Source organism: Arvicanthis niloticus, chromosome 1, assembly GCF_011762505.2.
Source record: "Arvicanthis niloticus isolate mArvNil1 chromosome 1, mArvNil1.pat.X, whole genome shotgun sequence".
NCBI classification, from domain to species: domain Eukaryota; kingdom Metazoa; phylum Chordata; class Mammalia; order Rodentia; family Muridae; genus Arvicanthis; species Arvicanthis niloticus.
Window position 1 is genome coordinate 79273067 of NC_047658.1, and position 17857 is coordinate 79290923.

The 17857-nt window shown below is 44.6% G+C and overlaps 1 protein-coding gene across 3 annotated transcripts in view; it reads right to left on the reverse strand.

Annotated features, from left to right (window-relative positions):
- Positions 1–17857, reverse strand: part of Galnt18 (polypeptide N-acetylgalactosaminyltransferase 18) — a 303973-nt gene that overhangs the window by 26004 nt on the left and 260112 nt on the right. For 2 of the 3 annotated variants that reach the window (XM_076940952.1, XM_076940954.1), the window contains exon 9: positions 14418–14513. The exons of the other annotated variant lie outside the window; for it this stretch is intronic. In XM_076940952.1, coding sequence (XP_076797067.1) covers positions 14418–14513 — 96 coding nt within the window. The remainder of the gene's footprint in view (positions 1–14417; positions 14514–17857) is intronic. 3 annotated transcript variants of the gene reach the window in all.

Genomic DNA, 17857 nt, shown 5'->3' on the forward strand with positions numbered 1-17857 from the left:
TCCTCACTCATTCCCAACCTGGGATGTGGCTTAGTTTATTTCCCTCTTCATCTGAATGCTGATCTCTTTCTCTGGTTCTTCCTCTTAGCCTCAAAACATGCCTGTTTATCCCTTTCCTTGGAAACAAACCCAAGCACATACCTTGTCAACTCTGTAGTCCTTGATGGCCAGCCCTCTTTCATCATTCCTCCTGAGCAAATGCTGGGCACAAGAGGCCATATTCATCAGCTCGTCTTCTCACCTACTTTCTACAGCAGAGGCACCATTGTTATGACCTCCTAGGGGCTCTTCAACTACATATAAGTCATGAAGGTTGGGACTCACACTGTGAGCGTCCTTAGCTTCTATGTGCAGGTGCCAGGGTGAACCTGGCCATCACAGAAAACCCCCAAAGGGGCAAGAAGGCGAATTTTGGCCCATTCCAATTTGTGAACACCCCCTTAAAAAGCTTTTACGAGTCTCCTATTTAGTCTTTTGTTTACCCTACACTTGTTAAGAATCTATAATGCCCTGGCCAAATAAAACTGAGTGACTTCTGAGCAGCTTAGGCCATTCTGAGGATTGCAGATAGAATACATAGATGCTGATATTTTCTGTAGCCAGTTCTGTAAGAACTAAGAGTGGCAAGTCCCTTTTCCTGCAGCAGTGAAAATGTTATGAAATTTTCCTTTTTGGCGTCCTTCACCCAAGCCAACCTTACTCCCACACATGTAACTGCACTGAATAGTGTATTTTTTGAGCAAAGGAAAAATATAAAGCTGTCCTGGTGATTGATTTAGAAGGCCCAGCTCTACTTAAGTTCCCAGCATATTAACACAGCACTGCCCTTGAGGGTTCCACCAAAGAGCTGCCCTTCCAGGGCTCGCCAGCAGCAGCCAGCAGGCTTTAGCAAAAGCACCTGGGACAAAGGTGCTGTGACAATGCAGTTAGCTGGGAAAATCAGATTGGAGAATTCATTTACACCCATCATGTAGTCTCAGCACACTTCCTTAGGAATGTTCTTAAAATGGCTTAAGCATCTCTTTCAGCTTCCGTGATACAGGCACCGTTCAGGTGTCCATACTCAGTGCTACCAGCCCTTCCTAAAGCACAGAGCCTTCTGACTTTGACTCCTTCTTTCTCTGATTCTCAACTGAAGGGAGCCCTCAAAATACATGAAGACACTTTGGTGGCATCTGGATCCTGCTGGTGATCAGGACCCTCAGGCAATAATCCTGTACAGTGGCAAACTACTCTACCCAATATGTCAGCGGCATGGGCCAGATGCCAGCAGTGTATTAACCTACTCATTGAGGGTCTACCTTGGGTGCAGAGGGCATCAGCATTCCCATGTAAAACTATTGTGGTTTCTCCTCATTTCCTTCCCCAAATGGGAGACAGAGTAGTCCTATCTCTACCTAAGGGTCTCCCTGAGAGTGGGGAGCCCACATATCAGAAAGCTGGAAGACAGCATGAAGTCTGCTCTGAGCTTAGGCTCTACAGTAGGCAATCTGGGCGACAGGCCAGGCTCTGCCACCTGGAATGGTTTATGTAACAACCATGAGCCCCAGTTTCTACCTGGGAAGAACAGGGTACTAGAAGCACCCACTTCCAAGGGCTTCTGGGAATGTTAGCCTAGCCAAGAAAAGTGTTTTAAAAGGTACCTGCAAAGAATGTACACTGAATGGGCATGCACACCATTGTCTTTTTATCATTATCTTTAAATGTTGAGAACACTTATTGCAAGATGGTTATGCTCTAAACAAGAGGACTTGAATATGGTGGATGTTTTATCTAGTGTTCAATTATCATGCCCATTTTACGAATCAGAAAGCTAAGGCTCAGAGAGGTCAGGTGACTTGCCTAAGTGCACACAGCCACATCAGGATCTAAAGCTAGCCCTTCTATCACCGAATTTCCACACTGTCTCCATAGCCAGAGTCATCTGGGAAGCAAGGCTCTGCAATGAAATGTGGGCAGGGGGCCAGAGGCAGCAGCTCTCTGCTTAGGAACCGGAACACTGGGCAGTATGGCGCTGCTAATGACAGCCTGCTCCCAGCCTGTGGGAGTTTAATAAAAGTCATGCAGAACTCGCTGTTGATGACTCTAATTGCGGAATTTGGACATGAAATGAAGAACATATGTGGAGTGAATGACAAATTAGGCAGCTCCGTTCTTAGCACCGGAGCTGCAGGAAGAGCTCAGAGTTCACCATCATGCTGTGTGGAAAGAGGACTCGACACCATGGCCTCACACCTGGGAGCCTCCAACAGCCCACTGCTCCCTGCGACCCTCCTGTTTCCCAACACTGAGCATCCCACCTGGGGCCTCTACTTCCATAAGGAACCATCAGAGAGAATTGTCGATGATGTACATTTCAAAGCAGTAGGCAGAGGGAGGGGCAGCTGGACACTTTTCTCACCCACTGAGTAGGAACCAGACCCAGGTAGGACAGAGCTCAGGGGCAACCTCAGGCAACCAGTTGGTTGACTGTGACAAAAAGAGAAACCTGTGTGTCCCCTGTGTCTCTGGGAGCAGCCGGAACAAAGAAGGATGCACTGATAAGTAGTACCATAGCCAGGCCTCATCTTCCTAGTCTGGTCAGGTTGCCTCTGGGTGTGACAAAGCACTGTCGTGAAATTTTAGGACTTACAGCTCCCTGGGAGGGGCATAGACTTTCGGACCTCTTTGCATCTTTGAACCGTGCGGGAATAGGCTGGCATGATATCACTAAAATTTAATACACAGACATACAGAGTCAAACAGAGATGGATATATTATGATTATCTGTGTGTATATGTAAATTATGCACACCTATGTAAATATAAGTAAATAAAATGTTAACCACCTGTAGTTAGCATTTACTATGCATTATGCTTCATTTTAAATTGGGAAGGAAATCAGGAATTCTATCAATGCCAAGTTAGAGATTGACTCAACAGCAGAGCTGTAATTCACTGTGAATGGCAGAGTGGAGTGAGGTGGAATGGAGGGAGGGGTTGGGGTCGGAGCTTTAAGGTTAGCTTCCTTTCTTTCAGTAGACAACAAGCAAAGGGTGAGACTACAGGATGCATGAATCAGGCAACTCATGCATTCTGCCTGCCTGAAGAACAGAGAGCCAAGAGAGCAAGCTGCTGGACTCTAGGTCCAAGGCAAGAAAGGCAAGGCACCTGGTTTTCATGGACACTTTTGAGGGCCACAAGGGTATGGGAGGCAATTCCTGTCCCAGGAGTTTCAGAAAGGGATGAACATCACAATCCTGTGTTCACAACTTAGAACATAATAGGAGTATTGGCAACATCAACTCATTTGCCCCAGCCATCCCATGGTGTGGGCAGACTTGGAACTAGAGTCTTGCTCTGTCTGATCCTGAGACCCACTCTTCTGTGTATCAGCCCAGGGTCCTCCGTAGCTGGGACCACCCCTCAAACAACTACTCCACACCAAGAAAGCAGTGCTGTGGGGAGGCATCGAACTGTCATTGGTGACAGTCCCGAGGCTTTACTTGCTCGACATTCTCCCTGAATGGTGGCCCTTTGAGGTGTAGACAATTCTCTTTAGGTAAATTACTGAACCTAGCAGAGATCAGTGTGTTCAGCTGCAATCATTTTTTTCCTCTTGATGTGATGGGGAAGGGGGAAAGGGGAAGGGTTATTTTTGGCTAATAGGCTAAGTTTATCATGGCAGGGAAAGCATGGTGGCTGGAGTATGAAGTAGTTGGTCACACTGTACATGCAGTAGGGAAGATGAGAGTGTACAGGAAGTGGAGCTGGGCTATAAAACCCAAAATTCCAGTCCTTCCAGTGAAGCTCTAACTCCTAAGTATTCTACAACCTTCCAAAATAGCACTACCCACTGGGAAACAAGTGTTCAAGCATGTGAACCTATAGGGGACATTTCACATTCAAGCCCCAGCACCAATCAAATCTAGCAGGCCATGTGAGGCTTCCCCAAAGCATAGCCCTGTATGACCCTGAGTTGCCAGGCATCAGCTGGTGCCCACTAACCAGGAGTCAAAGAGGACACACTCTTATGACAGAAAAGAGACACAGGGAAGATCTACAAACTGACTGCAAAGCCACTTTTTGCTTGAAATTCTGTTTATAGATAAAAGTCATGGAGAAGTAGAGACATCTGCCAAAGGTCACTGACAAGTGCAAAGCCATTTAAATTCTTGGCACACAAAACCAAACTTTTGCAAGTGCCTCTGGGATGTTACATGAAGGGTCTGGAGATGCAAGCACAATCTATGAGGTGTTTTTAATGACTCTGAAGTCACTGGGAACATGGCTAGGTAGTAGGGGAGGGGAGAGTGTATCATTGTGACTCATTGGCAAATGGAAGCTTTTAGAAAGTTGTAAGTAGATTATGAGATAAGCAATGATATCTATCTATCTATCTATCTATCTATCTATCTATCTATCTTCCATCCATCCATCCACCCATCCTTCCATCCATCTATCCATCCACCACCTTCCCACCATCTCTATCTTTCAGGTAACATTGTCAAAATAGGGCGGGGATGAGAGTGTCATTGTGATCCACTGGCAAATGGAAACTTCTAGATAGTTCTCCATACACAATGAAATAAGCAGTATTTTTCATTTCCCATCCATCTATCTATCTACCAACCAGCCAGCCAACCAACTCCCTGGTCGTCGAAGTAAGAACTCTTAGAAATAAAGAAGAGGGTTTGAGTGGCTATAGCTCACTGACAGGGCATTTACCTGACCCATGCAAGGCCTTGGGTTCAATCCACAATGCACATAAAAAAAATTAAAACCAAAGAGGTAAAGACAAAAGAGCAATGAGACAAAGTCTATTTCCTCTTCTGGGCCTGGCTTAACTCTTCTTCAACGCATTTCCTGACCTGACATGAAATTCTTCTTCAGGTTAGAACAGAAAACTCTCAGCTCAACTCCATTCTTTACACTCTGAGTCAAAGCTTGTCCCGAAGCACTGGCGTGGCAACCTCAGGACTTCACAGACTTTCGGAGGAATTAAAATTCCTTCCACCTTTCTTCTACCGCCAAGAACATACCTTCCCAGAGGAGAAGCACTTTATCCTGATGCACTTTATGTGGTCTAAAACCCTCTAGCAGAACAGATGGAAAAATCCTCATAGCCTTCTTTGTTCCTTCTGACCCCACATACTCTCTGTGAGGTAATGATGTGTTTGAGGTTTCATCATGGAAGCTGATTGTCTGTGCCTGTCTTTCTCTTCCAGGCTGTGCACTCGGGCAAATGGCCTTTCTCTTTCCAATTCTTGGAGTAAAGTTCAGTGCATGTTCAGTGAATGGGTATGTGAATGAATGAGTGAGTGAATGAGTGATTAATTGGATGGAGTCTGTAGAGAGACCCCATTATTGTATTTTTCCCATTAGAAGAAATTTTCCAGGCTGTTACACTAATTAGGGCTAATATTCTCAGTTATTTTGAGGATTGCTTAAACTTTGCTGCTAATTTAAATAAAATGGTTACATTTACTCATTAACCAATTAGCATCCTTCCCAGCAGCTTCACCTCACTAATTTGATTAGCTACATTATGATTTCTTCTGTTTGGGGCCTTCCTGGAGACCTGGGAGTGTCACAACTCCAACAGAGTGACGTTTCTTTCTGAGGGTCTAGCCCAGCTGTGAGATCAGCTTCTCCGAGCACAGCTGTCTCTTGGTCTCTAGTGTCTCTGGAGGCTCCTGGCATCCACTATAAGTCGCTTTGCAAACATTCCTATCACTATGCCAAATGTACTTACCCTTCAAGGGAAAATAAAACTTGGAAATATGATGACATCATGAAAGACAACCTGTCTAATGTCTGAAGAGTAAGTGAATTAAACCCTGTCTCGAAAAACAAACAAAAAAAAGAGTGAATTAAAAAAAGAAGAAAAAGTGAACATAAGAGTGAAGAAAAGAGGAGGTCAAAGGTCAAAGTACTGGCTTCCTTCCTCACCCTTGCTTGCTGGTAACTGGTGATGCCATTGAGCAAGTCAGCTCATTGCTAAGACAATCTTTGTCTTATTTTTCAGACATAAAACAGACTCAGAAATTATCTAAATTGTTGTGATGAAGATTAGTCCTTCTGGGTATCCAGAAACCCACACTTTCCTATCTCTGCAACCAAACAGAACCATGTGACTCAGCCCAGCCAATGAGCTATAAAAGGAAGTTGTGTCGGTGCTTCTTAGTCAAGGAAGTGAAAGACCCCCAGTTACATGTGTATCTTTATGAGGAGAGGGGGAGGTTGATGGATGGAATTGTGCACCCCTAAAATTCACATGTCAAATTCTAACTTCTATTTACCAAAATGGGGGCCATATTTAGAATCAGGGCCATTGAAGATATCATAAGTTAAGCTTGGGTGAAGTCACACTGGAAAAGAGCAGGCTCTTAATCCAAATCTATGAGGGTCTATGTGAGGTGAAGTTGGCATTAAGATCACAGCTATGTTGAAAGCAGCCTAAGAAGCTCCCAGGGGAGAGGCCTGGGACACATCCCTTTCTGGCACCTTTCTGAAGGAACATACCCTGATTGCACATTGACCTTGGATTTCTCCAGAACTGGGGGAAGAAGGCAGGTAACACACTCTGTTTTATGTGCTTCTCAGTCTGTGGCACTGGGTAAGGGGAGCTATGAGAGCTGAAGGAAAGTCCACATTGTCAGGTCGGCAGTCTACAAGGGTCATCAAGCTAGGAATGACCTGAAGGGCATTTAACCTTCAGCAAACTTTAGGAAGGGTAAGAACAGCATTTTCAACAAATGGTGCTGGTTCAACTGGAGGGCAGTATGTAGAAGAATGCAAATCAATCCATTCTTATCTCCTTGTACAAAGTTCAAGTCCAAGTGGATAAAGGACCTTCACATAAAACCAGATACACTGAAACTAATAGAAGAGAAGGTGGGTAAGAGCCTTGAGTACTTGGGCACAGGGGAAAAGTTCCTGAACAGAACACCAATGACTTATGCTCTAAGATCAAGAATTGACAAAAGAGGCCTCATAAAATTGCAAAGCTTCTATAAAGTAAAGGACACTATCAATAGGACAAAATGGCAACCAACAGATTGGGAAAAGATCTTTACCAATCCTACATCCGATAAAGGGCTAATATTCAATATATACAAAGAACTAAAGAAATTAGACTCCAGACAACCAAATAACCCTATTAAAAATGGGGTACAGAGCTAAACAAAGAATTCTCAACTGAGGAAACTCAAATGGCTGAGAAGCATCTAAAGAAATGTTAAACATCCTTAGTCATCAGGGAAATGGAAATCAAAACAACCCTGAGATACCACCTCACACCAGTCAGAATGGCTAAGATCAAAAACTCAGGTGATAGCAGATGCTGGTGAGGATTTAGAGAAAGAGGAACACTCCTCCATTGTTGGTGGGATTGCAAGCTGATACAACCACTCTGGAAATCAGTCTGGTGGTTCCTCAGAAAATTGGACATAGCATTACCTGAGGACCCAGCTATACCCCTCCTGGGCATATACCCAAAAGACGCTCCAACATATAACAAGGACACATGTTCCACTATGTTCATAGCAGCCTTATTTATAATAGCCAGAAGCTGGAAAGAACCCAGATGTCCTTCAACAGAGGAATGGATATAAAAAATGTGGTACATTTATACAGTGGTGTGTTACTCAGCTATTAAAAACAATGAATTCATGAAATTAGGCAAATGGATGAAACTAGAAAATATCATCCTGAGTGAGGTAACTCAATCACAAAAGAACACACATGGTATGAACTCACTGATAAGTGGATATTAGCCCAAAAGCTCACAATACCCAAGATGCAACTCACAGACTACATGAAGCTCATGAAGAAGGAAGACCAAAGTGTGAGTGCTTTGGTCCTTCTTAGAAGGAGTAACAAAATACTCATGGGAGCAAATTTGGAGACAACGTGTGAAACAGAAATTGAAGGAGGGGACATCCGGAGACTGCTCCACCTGGGTATCCATTCCAGGTGCAGTCACCAAAGGCAGACACTGATTGTGGATGCCAGGAAATGCATGATTACAGGAGCCTGATATAGCTGTCTCCTTAGATGTCTGCCAGAGCTTGACAAATATAGAGGCAGATGCTCACAGCTAACCATTGAACTGATCATGGGGTTCCCAATGGAGAAGTTAGAGAGAAGACTGAAGGAGCTGAAGGGGTTTTTGGCCCCATGAGGAGAGCAACCATACCAACCAACCAGAGCTCCCAGGGTCTAAACCACCAGCCAGAGAGCACATAGGGAGGGACCCATGGTTCCAGCTATATATGTAGGGGAGGATGGCCTTGTTGGGCATAGGTGGGAGAGGAAGTCCTTGATCCCATGAAAGCTGGATGCCCCAGTGAGGGGTAATTCAAAGGTAGGGAGAAGGGACTGAGTGGATGAGAGCACATCTTCATAGAAGCAGGAGGATGGGGGATGGGAGAGGCGGTTTCTGGGTTAGTGGGGGAATGGGGAAAGGGGATAACATCTGAAATGTAAATAAAATATGTAATAAAGAAAAGACTTAATAAACAATAAAAAACAAAAAAGAAAAATGATGGCTCAGTAGGTAAAAGTGCTTTGAGTCAAAGTGCGTTGCCACTGAGCCTGGCATCCTGAGTTAGATTGTTAGGACCCACATAGGGGAAGGACACACACACACACACACACACACACACACACACACACACACACACACTGGGGTATGCTAGTAAATAAATGTAATTTAAAAAAATTACATAAGACCTAGAAATAACATAGACGTCTTTTTTATATCATACTGGGACATTATTTAACAGGCCTGCTAATAGCATATAATTTTCTAATAGTATTGGATCTGCCTTTATCTGCACTCTTTACCTTTTGATTAACTCTCAGACACTACAGAGTTACACACCAATACCTGGTTTTCTGACTTGGTAGGAAAGGTCACACTGAAGGCTATAATTGTATTTCCCTGTATGGTATTAACCACTTTGTGTCTGACTGGTCCATTCTATTCTGACACTGCTTCATAGAAAATGGCAACAGATACATTTTCAAATGCACTTAGAATTTATTTCCTCATCTCATAGGGTTATCAAGAATGAATCTACCCACTGGGGATGCCTCTCTATCCCTCTTCCTCTACAGTGCCTGACTGTGGCTGGCTGAATCCAAGTCACGAAACTCAGATGAAGCCACTTAAATAACACTTGAGAGAGAGGAACAAGCCTTGTGTGGTGACCAGGTGAAGATTTAAAGCCAACATCATGAGGGTCCTGTCCGTTTTCCCCCAGGATCAGGAACACTCAAGATGACTCAAGATGATTTAAAAAGAAACACACACCTGGTAGTGGATTAAGTAGCACAGCCTATAAGAGAACAGGGCTATAATCCTAGCACTAGTGGAGAAAAGAGGATTTTGAATTTGAGGTCAGCTGGAGCTATATCCTAAGACTGTCTCAAAGTAAAAGGAAGCCACAGTCACCGAATGGGAGAAACCTTAGAGATTTCTCAGTTTAGGTGTCATAGTATCCCTGAAGCCTACCAACCAGGCTTGAGGAAAAGATGATGAAGATACCATTGTCACTTGAGCTAGTGGCTGAAAGAGCTCCTTGCTCGCAGAAAAACATGTATATTCTTTTATTTTGGAAGGAAGCTTCAACTCTCTCTTAAGGCTAATCACTACTATCCTACGTCAAGCCTTGTAATAATGCTGCCTACCTAGAATAGGTAACAATCATGGGAACACCTGCATTGTCTCAATGCGTCATGAACACTCATTCTGTAATCCTAGCAGTAACCCTACAAGGTAAGTGGTGTTATAATCGCTATTTTATGGATAATCAAATTGAGGCATAACATCTATGCAGGGCACCTGGTTAGTGAGTAGTATGGCTTGAACCCAGCAATAATGTTAAATAATGTTAATTTTTATCTTATATTTATGTGCATGTGGGTACCTGTGAAGGCCTGACGAGGAAATTGGACTTCCTGAAACGTATAGATAGTTGTGAGCTACCCAAAATAGGTTCTGGGGAGTACCCCAGGTTTTCTGGAAGGGCAACAAGTACTGTTAAGTATGGAACCATCACTCCGTGCCCCAAAGATTTGTTTTTATTTTACTGTCAGGCACTAAGCCATCTCTCCTATGCCCCTAGTTATTTTTATCTTATAATTGTATGTCTGTATGTGCACGTGAGGACATGTGGAGGCCAGAAGGGCACAGGATCACCTGGAGCTGTAGTTGTAGGCAATGATGAACCACCTGACATGGATGCTAGGAACTGAACTGGGTCTTCTGTAATAGCTCTTAACTGCTGAGCCATCGCTCCAGCTCTCAAGTGCTTTATTAAGTTATCACATTTATTTATGAGTGTGCCTTACTGTGCAAGTGAAGACAACTTTCCAGGATGAGTTCTCTCTTTCTACTATGTGGGTCTCAAGGATTGAACTCACGTCATCTGCATTGGTGGCGAGTGCCTTTGCCTGTTGAGCCATCTCTCCATCCTGGGCCTTAACCTCCATTTATTACATCCTATGTTTCCTGTCAGTATTTTCAGGCGGCCTATTGGTTGTGGTTCTCATGGAAGGATGTGTGAAGCTTTACAGCAGAGGTCAGAAAGCTTTACACCTTGGACTTATCTACATTTCTTAGACAGCAATGTGAGGGCCATTGTTCTTTTCTGGGGTAGTGAGTATGCAGCTCACATGGAGACATGTGGCAATGGTACATGTGTGACCACATCTGGGTTCTCCCTGTCCTGTGAAAGAGCCTGCTGAGAACGGCCAGGAGGAGGGACAATCTCATCAAAAATGTGTTAAGACATGGTCTGTGAGATACAGTTGACCCTTGGGACCTACAACTATCCATACTATACTAGAAAGGGTCTTCCTTTCTTAAGCCTCTTCATGATACTTTTGAGGTCTGGAGGATGCTTTGGGGAAATTCTGGAAGCCAGAATTCTCAACACCTCAGCAATCACTCTCTTTATGTCCTTGTGTTCCTGTGTTCATGCTGGGTGGATACAAAAACTCAGACCAAGGACACACAGCCCACTTCCAATATAAGCCAGCATCTCCCTGTCTCTCAGGTCTGTCATCAACCAATCCCTGCCACAACAGAGTCCATATAGCTTCCTTCTCTGGTAAACTGTGATCCAAACCTGGTTCAAAGCCTCCTGGACCCTGAAAGCATAAACCTGGAAAGAGAAGACATTAGGCCTGGTTCTTCCTGCAGAATTCAGGTACATGAGCACATGAAGGAGTTGATTTATGAAGGCAGCTCCTACAATCCCTGGCGAGCACAGCACAGCGTAGCCTCATAGCTCCCGGACAAGCGTCTTTCAGAACAAATGAACTAGAGACAAGCAGGTTGTCATAGCTGGTAGAGCTGGGTCTAGAGATGGCCCAGTCTAATTTCATAATATACAGATGGGCAGACAGATCTAGATGTAGCTAGTCAACTGGGGGAGAGATCAGAGCTGTCACTACCCATGAGTAGCAATGCTGACTGAGAGAACAAATGGGAAGCCCTCGGGGATGATAGACTTGACTAGGATGGTGACTGTGTTTCACACAGAGGTAGGAATCTGCTGAACTGTCTAATTATATTTCATACATATTAGCATAAAGTCATATCCTCATAACACATTAAGAGAGCAGAAAAAGTTAAAGTGATACTGGAAGACCAAGCATAGAACTCAGGCCTCCTGATGTTCACTGCATTGACCTTTTCCTCAATCTTCTATATTTTCATTGCCATAGCAACTTGCCGATTCTCCAGGAGTCAGCACTAGTGGTCTTTGTCTGGGGAGGATATCCACCTTGCTCCCAGCACCTGTGATGGCAGTGATGTCTGTGATGATCTTGGTGTTTCCTCTAGCATTTGGCATCACCATGCCCTTTCTCTGAAGAACAGCACAGTTAATGGGCAAATCTCTCCATGTTCCAGTATCTCAGCGTGCAAGGGCTTGAAAGCTGCCCTTCCTTTCCTTCTACTTCTCTGTGTCTCTCCCAGTTTCATCCCATCTCTATCCCTGGCTTCTGCTGAGATGACAAATTACACCTCTGGCCTCTGTATCATGATCCATATCCTACCATTTCTTTCAGAAAGAGTCTTCTTGTGATTTTCATCAGGGATAGGCTTAGACTTCTCCAGTTCTTCACATTAAATGAGGTCATAAGGATAGAACCCCTATCCTATATGATTAGTGTTCTTGGGATACCAGACACCAGCACCTTTTTCTGAAGGTCCTTTTTCTCCTTGTCCTGTGAGTGCAGGAGAGAGGCCTCCTGAGAGCTAGGAAATTCACCACTACTAGATGCCTAACTTGTTAGCTTCTAGACCTTGAACATCCTGGTCATCAGAGCTGTAAGAAATTCATTTTTTTGCTTCAACTGCCCAGTCTGTGGTAGTTTGTTTGGGTCACATGAGCAGATTATTACAGGCAATATTCATTAATGGAAACATATACCAACCCTATTCCTAAGTGTAAGTCCAAAAGAAATGTGTATAGATACAAGTCAAAAGACATGAACAAATATGATCTTTGTAGCAGGACTCACAGTGTTAGTCCCTGTTCTGTTGCTCTGAAGAGGCACCATGACCAAGACAACCATTACAAGAGAAAGCATTTAACTGGAGGCTTGCTTATAGTTTCAGAGTTAGTCCACCATCATCATGGAGGGGAGCATGGTGTCATGTAGGCAGGTGCTGGAACAGTAGCTAAGAGCTAGACCCTGATCCATAGGCAGGAAGAGAGACTCTGGGCTTGGCATAGGCTTCTGAAACTTCAAAGGTCACTCTCAGTAACACACTCTCTCTACCAAGGCCACACCTGTAATCCTTTTAATCCTTTCAAACAGTGTCATTCCCTGGTGACTGAGCATTCAAATACATGAGCCTACGGGGCCCATTCTTGTTAAAACCACCATAGTACTTCATAGCATATTCATAACTCAAAATAGGATACAGTAAAAACAAATGAGCAGCTTACAAGATCCATAAATATAATTCAACAGATATGGAGGCCAACCCAAAAAGGTATTTTCTTCTATAGGTTCTAGTTACTATGATCATGCTCACTTCATGGAAATTCAATAATCTGTACACTTACAGTTTATCTATCGTCTGCACATATATTATGCCACGACAGTACATTTGTTAGCATAAAGACAGTAGAACAATTTGACTGTGAAATGACCCCCACAGGCTTAGGGGTTTGAATCCTTGGTCCCTGGCTAATGGTGCTATTTGGGATGGTTCTGGAAACTTTAGGAGGTGAAGATATACTGGAGGAAACAGGTCACTGGAGCTAGATCTTGAGGTTTTATAGCCTGGCATACTTCCTGTTCACATCTTCCTGACTGCAGACACGAAGTGACCTGTCAACCTTCTGTTCCTGCCACCACGCCTTCCCTGCCATGATGAGCTGTGTCCTGGGACTATAAGCCAAAATAATCCTTCTCTCCCTTAAATTGCTTATGTTGTCAAAGCAATATGTAAAGAATCCAAGACAGAAACGTATCAAAAAAAAATGTCACACTGTTCTGTAATAATAAATGAGTTGCTATACTAAATGATGAGGAGACAGTGTGATTGGCTGCTCAAAGACTAACCAGCTAGTGATGTCACAGCAACATGGCCGATCCACCAAAAAGATAAGGAATTAGGACCAAAGTGAACAATCACTGGAAATTTTCATCATTTATACACAGGGTCATGCGATAGTCTTCAGTTGTGTGCTTAGGCAGGTAACAATTTAAACACAGAAGCACAGTTCTACAAACTAATATGAAAGCACCCTTTTCGGTCACTGTTCTCTTCTGCAGTTAAACTCTGGCAACATTGTTCATCTGGACACTTCTCATGCTAGGGCAACATTGGCCAGTGGCTGCCTATTGTATTTTATTGTATAAACCGGCTCCATTGCTGATGTTTCAACATAGTCTTTACATATCTGAAGCCTAGACCATGAATGAAGAATTTTAAAGGACAGCTCATTTCCTGGTGGCTGCCCTTTGTTCTCTGTCAGAAACATGTATTTGAACTAGAAAGGAGACTCATGGCCTGTAGACTGTGACATGGCACTCTATGGAACTCAGGCACATTAGGAAGCTTAGGGGAACCATTGAGGTCCATTCTGCTAAGGAAGGGCTCTCCTGCTGGAACCTGAGCTACACAGCTCACCACAACTTTCCAAAAGGAGGCAGAGGTTTCTCTGTAAAAGGAATCTCATCCTTCCCCATCCCTATTCCATAGGATGCTGGCCCCTAAAACATACTTTTTCAACTTCTGTCCAGCCAAGGAAGGCACAACTTGGCTCTTAGACTCATAGAAACACTTCATGATGAACACCAGAGATTTTCGGGCCCAGGGACACCATGGCAGAACCCAGCTGTGCTTCTCTATACCCAACACTCACATGCACATCCATGACACAGGGGTCTCCTGAAGACACTCACCTGGGGTGTCATCCCATGGCATATGTACACGATGGGGACGTTCTCTGTATCTGGGCCCTGATCAAGACACAAATCTGTCTTCAGGGAATTCTGCAGCTGAACATCAGAGGAAATATGGCCAAACCATAGGGGAAAGAAGAGAGAAAGCACATGTATTAATTTAAGACAGGCAGGTGTAGCCCTCAGAGAGAGACACACCTTCTTTATCATTCCTAGGTCACCAAACACTATGGTGTCAGCATCGCCAGCTATTTATTTATATAATGGTATGGCTGGGGACTGGCTTACATTCCATGAGAAACCATGACACTCATTAGACAGGAAGCTGCCTTTGCGAAGCTAAGATCATCCAAGTTAATACAAGAAGTATACGGTGAGAAACACTGGCATCTCCATTCTTTCACTGCTCCAGGAGGGGAACCAGGGAACAAGCCCTGATCAGCCTTTGCTCTTGAGACTTGGGGAAAGTGGCTAACATTTTTTGTTTGTTTTGAATCCAGGGAGGTCCTCTGGGGCCCAGTATTCTGTGTCTCCAGCAAATCCATCAGGGGCTTGGCCAGTCCCCAAGGGTGGTCCAGTTGCTGAGGATTCTCTGGAGTAGAAAGCTTGGTGGGGGAAGATGAGAGAGGGGTCTGGTAGAAGCAGAAGAGAGAAAGATCTTTCACTCACAAGTGTATGGACCCAGTCTCATGAATCAGCAGAAAACATCTAGGTATGGGAGTCCATACTTAATGGCCCTCATGACCTAAGCCCACGCTGAGTCCTTGGACAGGATGGCCTGTAGGACACAAGGCCCTTTTCACTATCCACAACAGAGTAGACCACGAGGTACCAACCCACAGTCTATAACAAATGAATTATTCTCTTTCTTCCCATATCTTTCTGGAATTTGAACATAAGACAGTTCTTTTATCCTGGGTCTAAAAGAGCCCAGATCTCCTGAGATGTGATCTGTGGGTAGTGGCCACTACAGTTCCAGGTAGATAAGACGATGTGTGCAGCATCTTGTGGATGTGTGTAAACTGAGGAACTCGGATGTGACTAGAAAGGAGACTAAGCACAGGGCCAATAGAATCAGAAACAAGAGAGGCCACCTGCCCCTGCTTGGGTTTTCATGGCTTCTGAGCTCACACACACGCCCAGTTTTCACGCTCATAAGAAAGTTAATAGTGTCTTCCCCCATGCTCACCTTGGGCTAGTTTAACTGGGTTTCCCTTCTTTCAACCCAAAGCCCCCCTTTTAGAATGGGAGACTGGAGAGGAGAATCCAGGGATACTAAGGCAGCAAACTATGGCTGATTCACTGTTCGGGTGGAGGCCAGAACCAGAAAAAGGCTGGGCTTGTGTACAAGTGTACAAGTGTAGAAGTGTACAAGTGGGCAACTCTCTGTCATGTGGCCTGTGTCCACTCCTAGGTGCATCTTTGTAGGAGGAGAGTATGGAAATACTCTTTGAACTTGTCTCCTGGTCCATGAAGAGAAGGGTGTAGAATCTAAATCTGTGATCCGTTATCAAGACCTGCTAGATGCTAGATCAAAGAGACTCACAGATCCTGTTAGGCTTGGCTTTCCCCAGGTCCCAAGCCATAACCTCTGGGTGACAGATGGATATCATCTGATACATTCCTTCCTGGCTCTGTGTTGCCCCTCCCCTATTAAGTGGGTGGTCTATTGGAGCAGTGGAGCAAGAGAGACAGGCTGGGGTGCAGTGTTGACTCTGGCAGCATGGTCTTGGACAAAGTAACTTGCCCTGTCTCTTTTCTTCCCTTGGAAATAAGGATAATAACAGTGCCTGCCTCTCAGGGATGTTATGAAGATTAAATGAAATAATATCTGCGAGGGCTTAGAATAGGGCCTGGTAGCCAGCAGCAGTAATTGTTAGCGTCTTCTGTTACTGCTGTAACCTCCCTGAAAGCCGTTTGGGAAAACTAGCTGTGATGAATGCATGGGTGTGCCAGGAGCCTGCCAAGTGAATCATATCTCAATCTCAGAAGAGCCCATAGGTTGGGACTGTGGTGTAGTGGCAAGTGCAGCTGCCCCACCCCCGCCCCAGCTTCCTGGTCTGTGATTCTGTCTTCATGATGTGGAAGGCGAATACTTTCAACACCCAGGTGCTTTGTTCCCTTTGCTTGGCTAGTGTTGCTGCCACCCTGCCAGCCCCAGGCTGGGGCTGAGACCACGTGCCCCATGCTTCCCTGATACTCTCATTTCTCTTTAAAAATTATTTTAATTTTAAGTATGTGTGTGTGTTCGTGTGTGTGTGTGTGTGTGTGCATATGTGTGCTTGCGCACGTGTGTGTGTGTGTGTGTGTGTGTGTACATCTGGGTGTTGGTGCCCATAGTGGCCAGATCCCCTGGGGCTAGAGCTATAGGCACTTATGAGCTGCCTGACATCAGTGCTGGGAACTGAACTCATGGCCTCTTCAGCAAGTGTTCTTAACAGCCGAGCATCTCTCCATCCCCTCCCTCACTCATGAATCTTAGTGCAGCATTTAGCCACTGCTTTCTTGTTGCTTCTTTACTTGCCTGCTTCCTCATTCATCACAAATACTGGGTCTTAGTTTTCCTCATTGTATACAGATGGACCAGGGCATGAAGCACATAATTGCCCTGAGTATTAAATGAGTGTGCGTAGAAAGTGAACAAATGAATGACACCGTGGCTTTGCAAGTGACAGGGCCACAGTGTGCCTGACCTTGGAGGCCAAGCTTTTTTCATCATATGTGTGGCTATGAGCCTGATGCTATTAAATGTGCCCCTGTAAGAGGATTACTGTAACCATTGAGGCTGTGCACTGTGCCAAGCTTATACAGTGAGAAAATCCAAAGTAAATGTCCAGAAGCTGGGCATGTCTGATTCTAACTTCCCTTCCATCTCTAATTCTCTGCACGAGATCTGGGAGTCATTCAAAGCTCCTTCATCTCCCAGACAGTGAGCTCAGGGGAAACCCATACATACAGCCTACAGTTTCTTCAGCCAGAAGGAACAGTAATGTGCCCTATTAGTGACTTAATGGCCTGGGCTATACACTTGACACTGGCCCAACTGAGTGACCTAAAAGTTCATTTGACCTGAATGATGTAGTTGAAGCATGAATTGAAATGGAAAATAAAAAGATTTTAAAAATCACTGCTCCTGCAAGGACATCTGGCCTCTGCATTTTAGAATAAAACTAATTATCAAGGAAGAACAATTCAGACCCAGCAAATGTTTTTGCTCTTGTGGCTGTAACCTGCATACCCCTCATTAAGAGTTCGTGGTGTTTCTGGATCAGCAAGCATGTCTCTGCTTCTGAAGGAGCCAGGCACTGACATGTGGAGGAGACAGTGGGAGGGAGCGTCTAGCTGGACCTTGCTCAGTGTCTGGTGGATGAACATTATAAGGACAGTGACCTCTGTCAGCCCTGGGGGTGGCTAGCATGCTCATCTCTGTGGGATAATGA